Source organism: Mastomys coucha, unplaced genomic scaffold (genome assembly GCF_008632895.1).
Source record: "Mastomys coucha isolate ucsf_1 unplaced genomic scaffold, UCSF_Mcou_1 pScaffold15, whole genome shotgun sequence".
NCBI classification, from domain to species: domain Eukaryota; kingdom Metazoa; phylum Chordata; class Mammalia; order Rodentia; family Muridae; genus Mastomys; species Mastomys coucha.
In genome coordinates, this window is record NW_022196897.1 from 57,360,353 (window position 1) to 57,372,436 (window position 12,084).

Consider the following 12,084-nt stretch of genomic DNA (forward strand, 5'->3'; position numbering starts at 1 on the left):
CCTCTCCCTCTCCCTCTCCCTCTCCCTCTCCCTCTTTGTCTCTCTATCCATTCTCTTACTGGATGTAATTTCTTGGATATAGACAAAAAGAAACTCTGCCCCACCCTTAGATAAACGGCTAACAAAGGTGACGCTGTGTCACATGCTATGCCAGGTTATTCAGTAAAACAGATGCTATGGTACACAGAGCAGTGTCTCCTATGACTGAGGCTTCTGAGTTTCTCAAGACTTTTTTGGAAGAGGCAAGCAGTTGCTCCTGCTGTCTAAGCATCCTTCAGCACTTTCATGGCTGTCAGGATGAGTATATTGAGTTCAGAGAATCCCTGGCTTGCCATAGCCCTCTGGGCCTTTGGGTTTTGATCCACAGTCACCACAAACTCAATCCACTTCTCCTAGATCACTAAGACATTCTCTGGAGGAAGTTTACGTAAAGAAATGGCAAGCACTGAAGAGCCCGCAGCCTGGGCAACTAGAACTGTCAGTGTGGCTTATTCCATAGGTCATCCCTTGTGTGACCTTGGCTGGCCTGGAACTTGCTGCATAGACCACGATGGACTCAAACACATGACACATGGAGATCTGCCTGTCTCTGCTTCCCTAATGCTAGAACAAAGGCTGTGCCTGTCTTCAGCATTACAGCTCCTCCTGTCTCTTTTCTGTCCTTGTAGGCTGCCTGGGGTGGTGGGCTGCTCATGTCCCGGAAGCACCGCCATAAACTCAGCGGCATAGAAAGGTACAGTAGGCTCTGCAGCCCTCCTTCATCTTCTGTATCAGATACACTATACACCTTGGCCCATCCCCTCCCTTCCCAGCCCCCATGTCAGCCTTAAGTCCCCCAGCCCTGATTTTCAGTGATGGATCGCAATCAGACTAGGCAAACTTTAGCTCACCTGGTGTCTTTTGAGTGCCTGGTTTATTTCCGTCCAAGTCAAATGAATCCTCAGTGAGTTCACACATGGTGAAATGAGGCACCTATTGAGGTGCCTAGGAAGGGGAAAAGAAAGGTGAAGGAGACAAGGAGGTCATTGATTCCTTTAGCTCCTCTTCAGTAAGGTAGCTGATGACTCAGACACACAGTTCCCCTGACTTATCTCAGTAGCTACAGAAAAGAAGAGACAGGAAGCAAGGATATAGAAAAGAATGTTCCAGGCAGCAAGCATGGTCAACACAAAGTCCCTCAGGCACGACTCTTAGAAATCTTGAGGACAGTAGACATGGAACCGGTGAAGACCGGGGCAGTAAGAAGACTGGGCCTGGGAGTTCATGGGAGCACTCTCCTAGCAAGGACTCGGATTCTGTAGCTGTGACTGTGCCTGCTCGCTTCTCTGTTTTGAAACACTGTTGTCAACACAAGAGTGGCTTGTGAAGGATGAAATATATGACTGTATATGGAGGGAAATATATGAAACATCTCGGGCAGTTCTCATTTTCCATCCTTGGATCCAGGTGAAAGAGTTAACACTAAGTTTGTTCTTTATTAACATTACAGCATGCGTGTTTTCTGAAGGGAGCCAACCCGCATCATGCCCTGTTTCCCTCCACTTGCAGTATCAGAGAATCATTTACTCCGTGCCTTCGGGACATTGAGAAAGCCATTTTTAAAGCCATGTTATGACACCTGAACATAATTTTTAATGACTTGATATGCAACAGCAGTGACAAAATTGGCTAAGTTCATGCTTCCTAAGTGCATTGACATGGGGTCTTCTCTATGATGCCAGCACTTAGTCCCCCTTCCCGGGAGTCCTTCCAGGCCTCTTTCATGAGGGATCCTTTTTGAGCATAGAGGGGGAAAGTTCTTCAGGCTCTGCCCACTTCTTGAAACTCAGTGTGTGAGCACACACACACACACACACACACACACACACACACACACGACCTAAGGAAGAGACTAAAAGCCCACAGCAAGGAGTTAGTGCTGGGTGAGGACAGACATGTAATTTCAAGGCAGTAGTTACATCAGAGGAAACACCCATTTCAGGTATTAAAATGCAGAGTCCAGCTGTAAAAGGGCCATCAGAAAAGGGTCTGTAACCCACAGAGGTAAATTTCCCAAGTTTGAACCATTATACGTTACACTCAGTTGTTTCTGTAATGTCCTAGCTAGTGTGCTCCTTAGTCATCTAATTGTGTCTGACAGAGTAATCCAGTTGCTAGGAGACCATGCTTGTTAAGTGAGCATGGTGGCCCAGACTGGCAAAAAAAATCCTGCTGATTTCTCAATTGCTGTTGCTCCGTAGTCAAAGTCTACAGGCAGTGCAGTGGATCTCTGCATTGAGGTGCGCCATCAGCAGGCAGGTCCTCGACTCTAGCCCTTCTTTAAATCAAAACAGAAAGGGTAGGAAGAAGTCAGTTCAAGGCTGTTAGCTAGAAAGAGGCAGTCCAGTGTGTGGACTGTGAGTTGACTATACAGAGAATCCTGGAGCTGGACCAGCATCTTTCAGCTGTGTGACTTTGGATAATGTGGTTAGCCTATCTGTGCATCTGTTTCTTTTTGTAAATGAGAAGTAATGGGAATGTCTACATCATAGTGTTGCTGTGAGAATCACATTTACAAGGCCCTATGATTACATATTCCATGAGCTTGTTTTATTTTATTCCATTCTGATGAGATAGATGTGAACTCTGAAACACAAAGGAGTTGTGTAAAATACACAAGCTAGAAAATGTCAGGACAAAGGTTCAGATTTGGACTATATACCTGCAAAGCCCCAGACCTTAGCCCCATTTCCCACCATATACACCTAAAGCTCTGAGAACAGTAGGACATGTAATAGGTAACTGGCCACTGTTGTTAATAGCAGTTATATAGAGTTCTGCAGTGCAATACCTGGGGAGACTGCCTGAAGTGTGCATTTCTGGCCGAGGGTCAATTTAGGGGACTGGGCAAGGAAAGCAGCTGTGACTTCAGTGGTGATGGTCTGGTGGGGGTCTTCCTCGAGAGGATAGGCTCTTCTCCCCCCCCCCATCTTCTCAGAGGTTCCTGTGTGTCTTCCAGGGCCAACTCAGTCACCTGGAACCCTCACAAGATGATGGGTGTGCTGCTCCAGTGCTCTGCCATTCTGGTCAAGGAAAAGGTTTGTACTCCCTCGGTTGGTAGCCCCTAGGGGAGCCCGCAGACTTCTTACCCACCCTCCCAGCTAACACTGGTTTTCCTCTTGGCTCTTGGCTGCCCTTTGTCTTTGTTCAGTGCTCAGGGCCCTGCTGGTGAGATAGACCCTTCCATGAGGTACTTGTTCATGTGTGGACAGACCTGAGAGTGATAGATAATCCCAATCAGTGCGAACAAACCATGCTCACTGGAGCATACATTGGGTTCTTAGTAGATATCTGTAGTCTAAAAAAAAAAAAGTTAGATGAGAGCTGGAAAAAAAAAGATGAGATGGAACAGGAAGTACAGATCCCGACTTAGCGCAGCGGGGACTGCTGACCAGACTTTGGTAAGGCCAACAAAATGACTCAGTGAGTAAAGGCACTGGCTGCCAAGCTTGAGGCTTTGTGTTCATCCTTGCACCCACATCTCTGACTGGTGAGGACAGTTGCTCACATCTTGATTTTCATGACAGGGAATACTCCAAGGATGCAACCAGATGTGTGCAGGCTACCTCTTCCAGCCAGACAAGCAGTATGATGTCTCCTATGATACCGGGGACAAGGCGATTCAGTGTGGCCGCCATGTGGACATCTTTAAGTTCTGGCTGATGTGGAAAGCAAAGGTATGAAGGGGAAATCCAGGAAACAAGACACTGTGGCTAGCCTGGGCTGGCTGGTGGCAGGGAGGCAGTGAGGGATCACAGGTAGTTCACTGCATGTGTAACTGTATCTAATTGAGTTAACTGCATCTCCTTTGTGAATGGAATAACTCTCTTTGTGTATTAATTTTCTCTTCTTCAGTTCCTTCTCCTTAGTTTGAATCACCATAGATAGTTCTTATTCTTATAATTCTCTTATTACTAAAATTTTCGCCAAGAGAAGGATTTCTACAATAATTTCTCTTAAATTAAAAATCTCTCTCTCTCTCTCTCTCTCTCTCTCTCTCTCTCTCTCTCTCTCTCTCTCTCTCTCTCTCTGTTTGTGTACATGTGCCTCAGTGTGCATGTAGAGATCAGAGTGAAACTTGCAGAAGTTGGTTCCCTCTTTCCAACATATGGGTTCCCAGATCAAAGTCAGACTGTAAAGCTTGGCAGAAAGCACTGTTACCCACTGAGCCACCTTGCCTGTCCGCCACAAGAATTCTTAAGAACTCTAAAATTGCTCTTACTCCTGCTTCTCTCTTACCTCTTGTCCCTTTGTTCCCCCTCTCTCCCCAATCCCTTCCCCCCTCTCTCCATGTGGTCATGGCCGGCCCCTACTTCTCTACTCTCCCCTTCTCTCTGCCTTTCTCTGCCTCTGCTACTCTCTTAAATCCCCTCCTCATGCTCTAAATAAACTCTATTCTACACTAAAAAAAAAATCTAAAATTATTTAGTACAGGTAGAGAAAAGATTGTAAAATGACTTTGCTTGCCTGGGAAGAAGGCAGCCAAGTTAAAGGCAATCTGGATTTCACAGCTTCACATCACTTCTGTAGTTTCTATTTACTTACTACTTGTTAATTTAAATAATTTCCACAGTAAAGACTTGGACTAATTTTCCCTCCAAACAATAAGGCTTTCCAGCAATGTCTAGTCTGATAATTTTTTTTCTTCTATAGAAAAGACTGGCAGATGATTAGTTTCCTTCCTCAAGTCATCTCACCTGAATGTAGAGTCTGGATTTGATTTCCCCCACAAAGTAATCATAGGCATTTTGAGTGTATAAATGCCTTTACCACAATAAGAGGAAAAGCCCTGTCATTTTGCATTGCTATAATGATCACATGGCCTGTCTCCATAATTACATCTTCATTTTGTCTAACAGTGGCCTCCTGAGCTGTCCCCAGGGGGGTCAGCCCCTAGGTTGTGAAGGGAAAATCCTGGGTGGAAATCCTTTGCAAGGAAGAGTCCCCCAGTACCACCTCTTGGAGAAGCTCATGCTTTGCCAGCTGTGGATTCTGCCCGGACTCTTCAGCCATCCACAAGCCAGCCTTGTGCATCTGTTCTCATTAACACCAACCCAATCAGCAGCCAGAATGCTGCTCTGCTAATCAGCCATGCTGGCTTTTGAAACTCACGCTCAGCCAGTTTGGAAGTAGTTAGAACTAGTAAAGTCTCCGGGCATGTGCTGAGAACCATGGCATCCACACTTGCCTGCTGGCCTGCTGCTATAAGGGGACACACTGTCCTATGGAAGGTGAATTGCCTGTGAGGACTGGGGACAGGTTTGTCCAGGATTTCAGGCTGGGGAAGTTGCATTCTACCATAGTGTCTTTTAAAGAATCTGTGATGAAGAAGTAGATGGTAGTTCCTTTGACCTATCGTGAAAACATTAAAAAAATGAAATGCAGAACACAAGCTCAAAGTCACTACTTGTTGTCGACATCAGTAGGGATACTTGTTTTAAAAGTTTCTTAGTGGAACCAGCAAGGTGACTTAGCAAGTAGAGGGGCTTGCCATTAAGAGTTTAAATCCCAGAACACACATGGTGAAAAGAAAAACCCGATCCTCATTACTTGTCCTCTGACCTCACTCCCAGGCATACATAAAGGTGCACACACAGGCGAGGTGAGCATGTGTGTGCAAGAGCACACACAAACACACACAGAGAGAGTGAGAGAGAGAGAAAGAGAGAGAGAGAGAGCGCGCAAGGGAGTAGGGGAGTGAGAAAGAGAGCCAGAGCCAGAGCCGGAGCCAGAGCAGGAGCCAGAGCCAGTGAGAGTGAGGGCAAGAGCGAGGGCAGATAAGTAAATGTTTTTAAAAGTTCTTCTTTTCAACTTCTCTACTCATTTCAGCCCAACCTGCAACAGTTTGTAGACTGCCTTTAGTCCAGATTGGACACTTTGAGTGGTTCTATCCAAAAGCAAACTAGCTTGTGGCCGACTTGTTGGAAGCTAAATCTCTGCTAAGAACAACTTTCAAGAGACCAAGCAGAAGTCCTAGAAAGAGAAAGCATTTTCCTGCATTCAGAGCTTTGAAGAAGCTGTGTACATTTGATTAGACAGTCCTTCCTAGCCACCTCCAAGGCTACACTTCTTTAAATGTCCCATAAACCAGGCCAGGGTAACCTTCCCAAGTGACCGTCACAGGGAAATGCAACTTGACAACTACAAACACAGCTTTCTTCTTTGAAACAGGGCACTGTGGGATTTGAAAACCAGATCAACAAATGCCTGGAGCTGGCTGAATACCTCTATGCCAAGATTAAAAACAGAGAAGAGTTTGAGATGGTTTTCGATGGTGAGGTAGGTTGTCACCCACCGTGGACCAGAGACGTAGTACTTCCAGAAAAAAAACACACAGGAAGTTCCTGGAGTTTTAGATCACCAATGTCTCATCATTTCATTCAAAACAGGACTTGATCTTTAACTACTCATGGTCCCTTTCACCTCAGATATCTTTACACAAGCCCAGGTATATGGATACATAAAATAGACAGACTGAGAATGAACAGTAAAGATCATTATTTTAAAGCAATTCTCTGGTAGACAGTTTTGCCATTTACTAATGACTAAAGTAAATTTCCATGCTAATGAGATGGGTGCTATTGTTTATTTGTACACAAAGTGTCACATTTTGATTGACTTTGTGATATTGCAAGATTCAAAGTAGCCATTCTCAACCTATGGGTTGTGACACCTTCAGGGACAACTGACCATTTCAAAGGGGCCTAAGACTGTGGGAAAACACAGACATTTACATTATGATCCACATAGTATCAAAATTGCAGTTATGAAATAGCAACAAAAATAATTTTATGGTGGGGGCCACCACAACCTGAAGAACTGCCTTAAAGGGCCGCAGCATTAGGAAGGTTGAGGACCACTGGTGTAGAGGATCCTTAACATTTTTCAGAGTTGAATGAGATTTTGATTTTATAGTCTTCAATATAGAGAATGCTGCTTTTCATTAATATATAGTGTAGTACAATAGATAGTATAGATAGTACATGATGGCAGAATGTCAATAGGAAAATACTAAGTCTTTGTTTTCTGTAATTGAGCCATTTTCTACAAGCACAGAGTAGCTTGTATGTACAGTGAGGATCCTTGTTCGCAGCATGCAGGAGTCTGGACTCTGGGGCTGTTTCAGACAACCTTCCTTGACATTATGTGGCATTGTATGGCATGTGCAGAACAGGTATGCATGTTGTATGCTGAAAACCAAGTCTGTAGTGAGGTGACATCATACAACACAGGCGAGCACTGCCAGCCAGCTCCAGATTCATTATGCGTTTGATTTAGAGTTAAGCTTTGATCATTCTATAACCAAAAGTCTTCTATAATCCCTCTCCCACTCAGTCCTACAACCCCATATGAAGTAGCAACACAAAGTCAAGGCGCTGAGCCCTAAAGCGCATGGCTCTCAGCCAGCTCTTTGACCTAGAGCACTTCCCGAGACAGGTCCTACCCCTTCGTTGTTCTTGGCTCTGACTTGAGTTGGATTCAATCCATGATAAGTATCTCCCAAGCCCAAGAAGCTTAGAGGTCAGGTATATCTTCATCTTCCAAGACTGGCTCTAAATGGGGGCTTGCTCTCCATGGATTCATTATGAACAGAGCCTGATAAACTGCTTCTGCCTAGGTTCATACACTCCCCCCGCCCCCATTATACACAGTAAAGCACCTGTCAGCCCAATATTTCCTGAGTGCCAGATACTGGTTTATATATTATTGGCCAAAACAAATATTGTGTCTGCCCTAGTGGAGTTTACAATTGAATAAAGAAATATGGACTCACTGCCAGTCCTGGTAAAAGAAAGCCTGTTCATACATAAAACAGCTGTTCATAACCTGCTGTAACCGAGCACCTGTCATGTGTTTATTTACTAGTGCACTCCTCAAGAGACCACCCGAGAGTCCCACAGATGAGCTCCAGAGTCCTGAGTACTCACCGTCAGTGTGTGGTGCTCATGCATCCCATCTGTGGGACTTCTTTTTACAGGGTTTACACATCTAGGAGAACATTGAAATGAGACCAGTGATGTCTCCAGCCACCTAGAACAGTGGTTCTCACCCTGAGGGTTGTGACCCCTTGAGGGGGCAAATGACCCTTTCACAGGGATCAGAAAACACAGATATTTACGTTACAGGTCCTAACAGCGGCAAAATTGCAGTTATGAAGTAGCAACAAAAGTAATTTTATGGTTGAGGGGTGTCTTAGTCAGGGTTTCTATTCCTGCACAAACATCATGACCAAGAAGCAAGTTGAGGAGGAAAGGGTTTATTGAGCTTACACTTACATATTGCTGTTGATCACCAGAGGAAGTCAGGACTGGAACTCAGGCAGGTCAGGAAGCAGGAGCTGATGCAGAGGCCATGGAGAGATGTTTCTTACTGGCTTGCTTCCCCTGGCTTGCTCAGCCTGCTCTCTTATAGAACCCAAGACTTCCAGCCCAGGGATGGCACCACCCACAAGGGGCCCTACCCCCTTGATCACTAATTGAGAAAATGCCCCACAGCTGGGTCTCATGGAGGCACTGAAACTCCCTTCTCTGTGATAACTCCAGCCTGTGTCAAGTTGACACACAAAACCAGCCAGTACAAGGGGTCACCACAGCATGAGGAACTGTATCAAAGGGTCTGCATTAGGAAGGTTGAGAACAGTGCTCGGGCACAGGCACTGTGCTAGCAACATCAGGGGAGAGCTGCAAACCTCTCTCACCAACCAACAATAAAGTAAGCTAAGCAGCTTCTCTCTGCAGGACCCTCCAGCAAAGTAATGCCCTTTCCTGAGTTATTAAAACCATTTTTATCATTTCAAGGTACAAAGTCAGTAGGCTTGAGGATCTAGAAAGCTCATTGGGGGTTAGAGAGCCAGCTCTCTCAACAGGAGAGGGGATAAGCACTACTTCCTGTCTGGTGTATTTATGTGCCACATTGCTTTGGAGATGCCATTCAGACACACACACACACACACACACACACACACACACACACACGCATTTTTTTTTTTTTTTTTTTTTGGACTGGGGGGGAAAAAAACCTTATTCCAAAAATGCTTCTAGCTTTGGGTCAAGTTCTAACCATTTTATTTTTGTTTGTTTGATTGTCTCCTAAATTTCTGCAGCCTGAGCACACAAATGTCTGTTTCTGGTACATTCCTCAAAGCCTCCGAGGGGTCCCAGATAGCCCTGAGCGACGAGAAAAACTACACAGGGTAAGGACATACTCTTTCTGTCTCAGATGCCCCGCTACTGCTGATCCGCTCACTGGGCAGGCCATCCTGGTGCCACTGTGCTGTTCTCAAAGGGAAAGGATTTAAAAAAAAAAAAAAACCTTCAGGGTGGACTTCTGGATAATGGGTGTCACAAAGCCATCTTAATTTATACTTCTAGAGTCTGGATTGTCCCTAGCTGTGATTCAGGTACAGTAGGGACCTCTTAAAAAAAAACAAATGGAGTCCCACTTTGGGATGGTGTTCTTTGTTACGAAGGCCTTCTTGGAACATTCTCCATTCTACTTTGTTTACTATATTTTACTAAGTCCAAGCCTAGTTGAATTCTGACTCATGTTTTCTGTCAACTTCTACAACATCTAGTTTATCCATTCAGAGTTGTTGCCATATTTATGTAACTCATTAGGTGTGCAATCATGGAATGGATATTTGATAAACTTAGTCTGTGTGCCAGGCAGTATCCTGGACTCGAAGCTGTATACATCAAAATTGTACGGTTTTCTGTCTTTGCGTCTTTTTTTTTTCATTTTATTATCATTGTTCCAAGACTGACTTTCAAGGTTGATGTGTCTAGTGTTTTCTAAAGAAACTGGTGGTTGGATGGGCTTAGATAGTAGCCATGAAAAACACTTGGTTCTAAGACAGTTTTTGTTGTCTTTGATACATAGTAAAAAGTAAGTCAAGTTAATCTGGTAAAAAGAGGGTGTGTCCGCATTGGTGCTGAGTTTGGTCTTCTGTTCTCCATCTCAAGGTGGCTCCCAAGATCAAAGCTCTGATGATGGAGTCAGGAACAACCATGGTGGGCTACCAGCCTCAAGGGGACAAGGCCAACTTCTTCCGGATGGTCATCTCCAACCCAGCTGCCACCCAGTCTGACATCGATTTCCTCATTGAGGAAATAGAGAGGTTGGGCCAGGATCTGTAATCCCCCTTTGCAGAACCAGAATCACTGGCCACCCCCTTGCCCCTCTGGCACCCTAGAACACAGCTCTGTCAGTAGCTGACACACCTAGCCATTTCATGGAAGGAAATTATAATCTCTTAAAGATTATTTGTCACATCTCACGTAAGCTTGTTTGTTAGAGTTAGCGGGAAATAATGTTCTTTTAAAAAAATATTGCACATTAGAAACACAGTATATATGTACAGTTATACATACCTCTCTCTATGTACATGTATGTATAGTGAGTGTGGCTTAGTCTTAGACCACAGCATGTCACTCGACCCCAGGGAATGAGCCTCACCCCCAGCAATTACTAAGAGGCTAACCATCTCTCAAGCAACTGCAGGGCAGATGGTACCCACCACTGCAGTGTCCTAGGGACCCAGGGAAAGGCTGTTGGTGGGAGCCTACCTCCATGCTAGAGCTGTTCCCACATGAAGGGATGATGGATGACAGAAAGTACCAGTAGATGACAAATGTCACACCCTCCCTGTTAGAACCCTGCTAGGGGACATAGTAGCAGAGTCTTTGTCACAATTGTGCTGTTGCTGCGTTTTAGAGATTAATCTGTGTAAACTGTGTATATTACCATTGTCTATCTTTGGGCAGGGGGAAGTGCATATAATGACTTAATTGTACATCAGTGAGATATTTGCTTATTTATATTCAAATATATACCATGTTAAAGAGACATCTTGTATTTTCTTCCCATTTGTAATGTATCTTATTTATATATTAATGGAGTAAGTTCTGGATACTGTTTATGGTATTTTCGTGCATTTGTGAGCCAAAGAGAAAAGATGAAAATTAGTGAGATTTGCATTTATATTAGAGTGCCCTTAACATAATGATTTGAACATATGTGTACTGTCTGGAAAAGAGTTCTGGTACTGTACATAGAGTCATGTTGTGGAAATCTTGCTTCAGTAGCCTTCGCTCTTCTCTTTCCCCCCTCAGGCTGTATGTCAGGTGTTCTCAAAGCTTTTCTAGTAACTGTTGAATAATAATAACTAGATCTCCTGTAATTTTGTAGTAGTATATGACCAATCTCTGTGACTCGCTTAGCTGAAACCTAAGGCAACATTTCCGAAGATCTCCGATACACTGACCAGTCCCACAAGTGTTTTTGAAGACATGAAACCCACACTGTGCATTTAGAGTATGCAAGAAGAATATAAATAAAATAAAAAATATTCTCCATGAAGAATTTGTACCCCTTTTCTTTTCTTCCAGTCTGTGTTTCATTTATAAAGAGAGAGTTCCAGGAACCTTTACTTGGGATTATCCATGGCCCATCCATTTCCCACCAGCTGACTTTAGGTAATGCTCTGTCTCTTGGTAAAGTTGAGTCTTTACCAACTGTTACAGGTTCCTGTGCCATTAGTTAAATTATATTTGCTCTTTGTGCCCAGAAAAAAAAAAAAAAAGCAAGGCCCATTTCTTACCTTCCTGGCTGCATCTTGGAGTTGCATGCCTCATCAGTAAATAAATATTGTCATCCTCTACCTCAGGGACAGTTATGGGCTCCAAGTGGTAAATGTAGCAGACAAATATATCCCTTCTAGTTTGGAACTTAGATCATCTGGGATCTTTGCTTATCAGTCACAGAATAGCAGCTCCTTGTTATGTGTGCTTGTACAGTAGTCCCAACTTAGTTCCTTAAGAAATATTTTTAGGTGCTGGATCATCAGGAAAGAAGGCTCAATTCTGCATTATTTGGTTAAACTATAAACAGGGCCTTATTCATCACAGATAGGGGAAGAGAAGCGACCCCTGGTCTTCTGAGATTGGCTAAACAAACTGGGAGTGATCAGAAAGGTACTTATTCTTTTTTTTTCGGCTATTCTTCAAAATCCTTCCTGTGGGTTTTTTGTCCCCTGTCCTTATCTGA

The 12,084-nt window shown here is 44.1% G+C and overlaps 1 protein-coding gene across 4 annotated transcripts in view; it reads left to right on the top strand.

Annotated features, from left to right (window-relative positions):
* The window catches only part of Gad1 (glutamate decarboxylase 1), a 40,244-nt gene extending 28,847 nt beyond the window's left edge, over positions 1–11,397 (top strand). For all 4 annotated transcript variants that reach the window (XM_031370565.1, XM_031370566.1, XM_031370567.1 and 1 more), the window contains 6 exons: positions 669–733; positions 2,999–3,077; positions 3,567–3,716; positions 6,211–6,318; positions 9,143–9,232; positions 10,002–11,397. In XM_031370565.1, the coding sequence (XP_031226425.1) occupies positions 669–733; positions 2,999–3,077; positions 3,567–3,716; positions 6,211–6,318; positions 9,143–9,232; positions 10,002–10,175 (666 nt within the window). In that variant the 3' untranslated portion in view covers positions 10,176–11,397. The remainder of the gene's footprint in view (positions 1–668; positions 734–2,998; positions 3,078–3,566; positions 3,717–6,210; positions 6,319–9,142; positions 9,233–10,001) is intronic.
* The last annotated feature ends 687 nt before the right edge of the window (positions 11,398–12,084 follow it).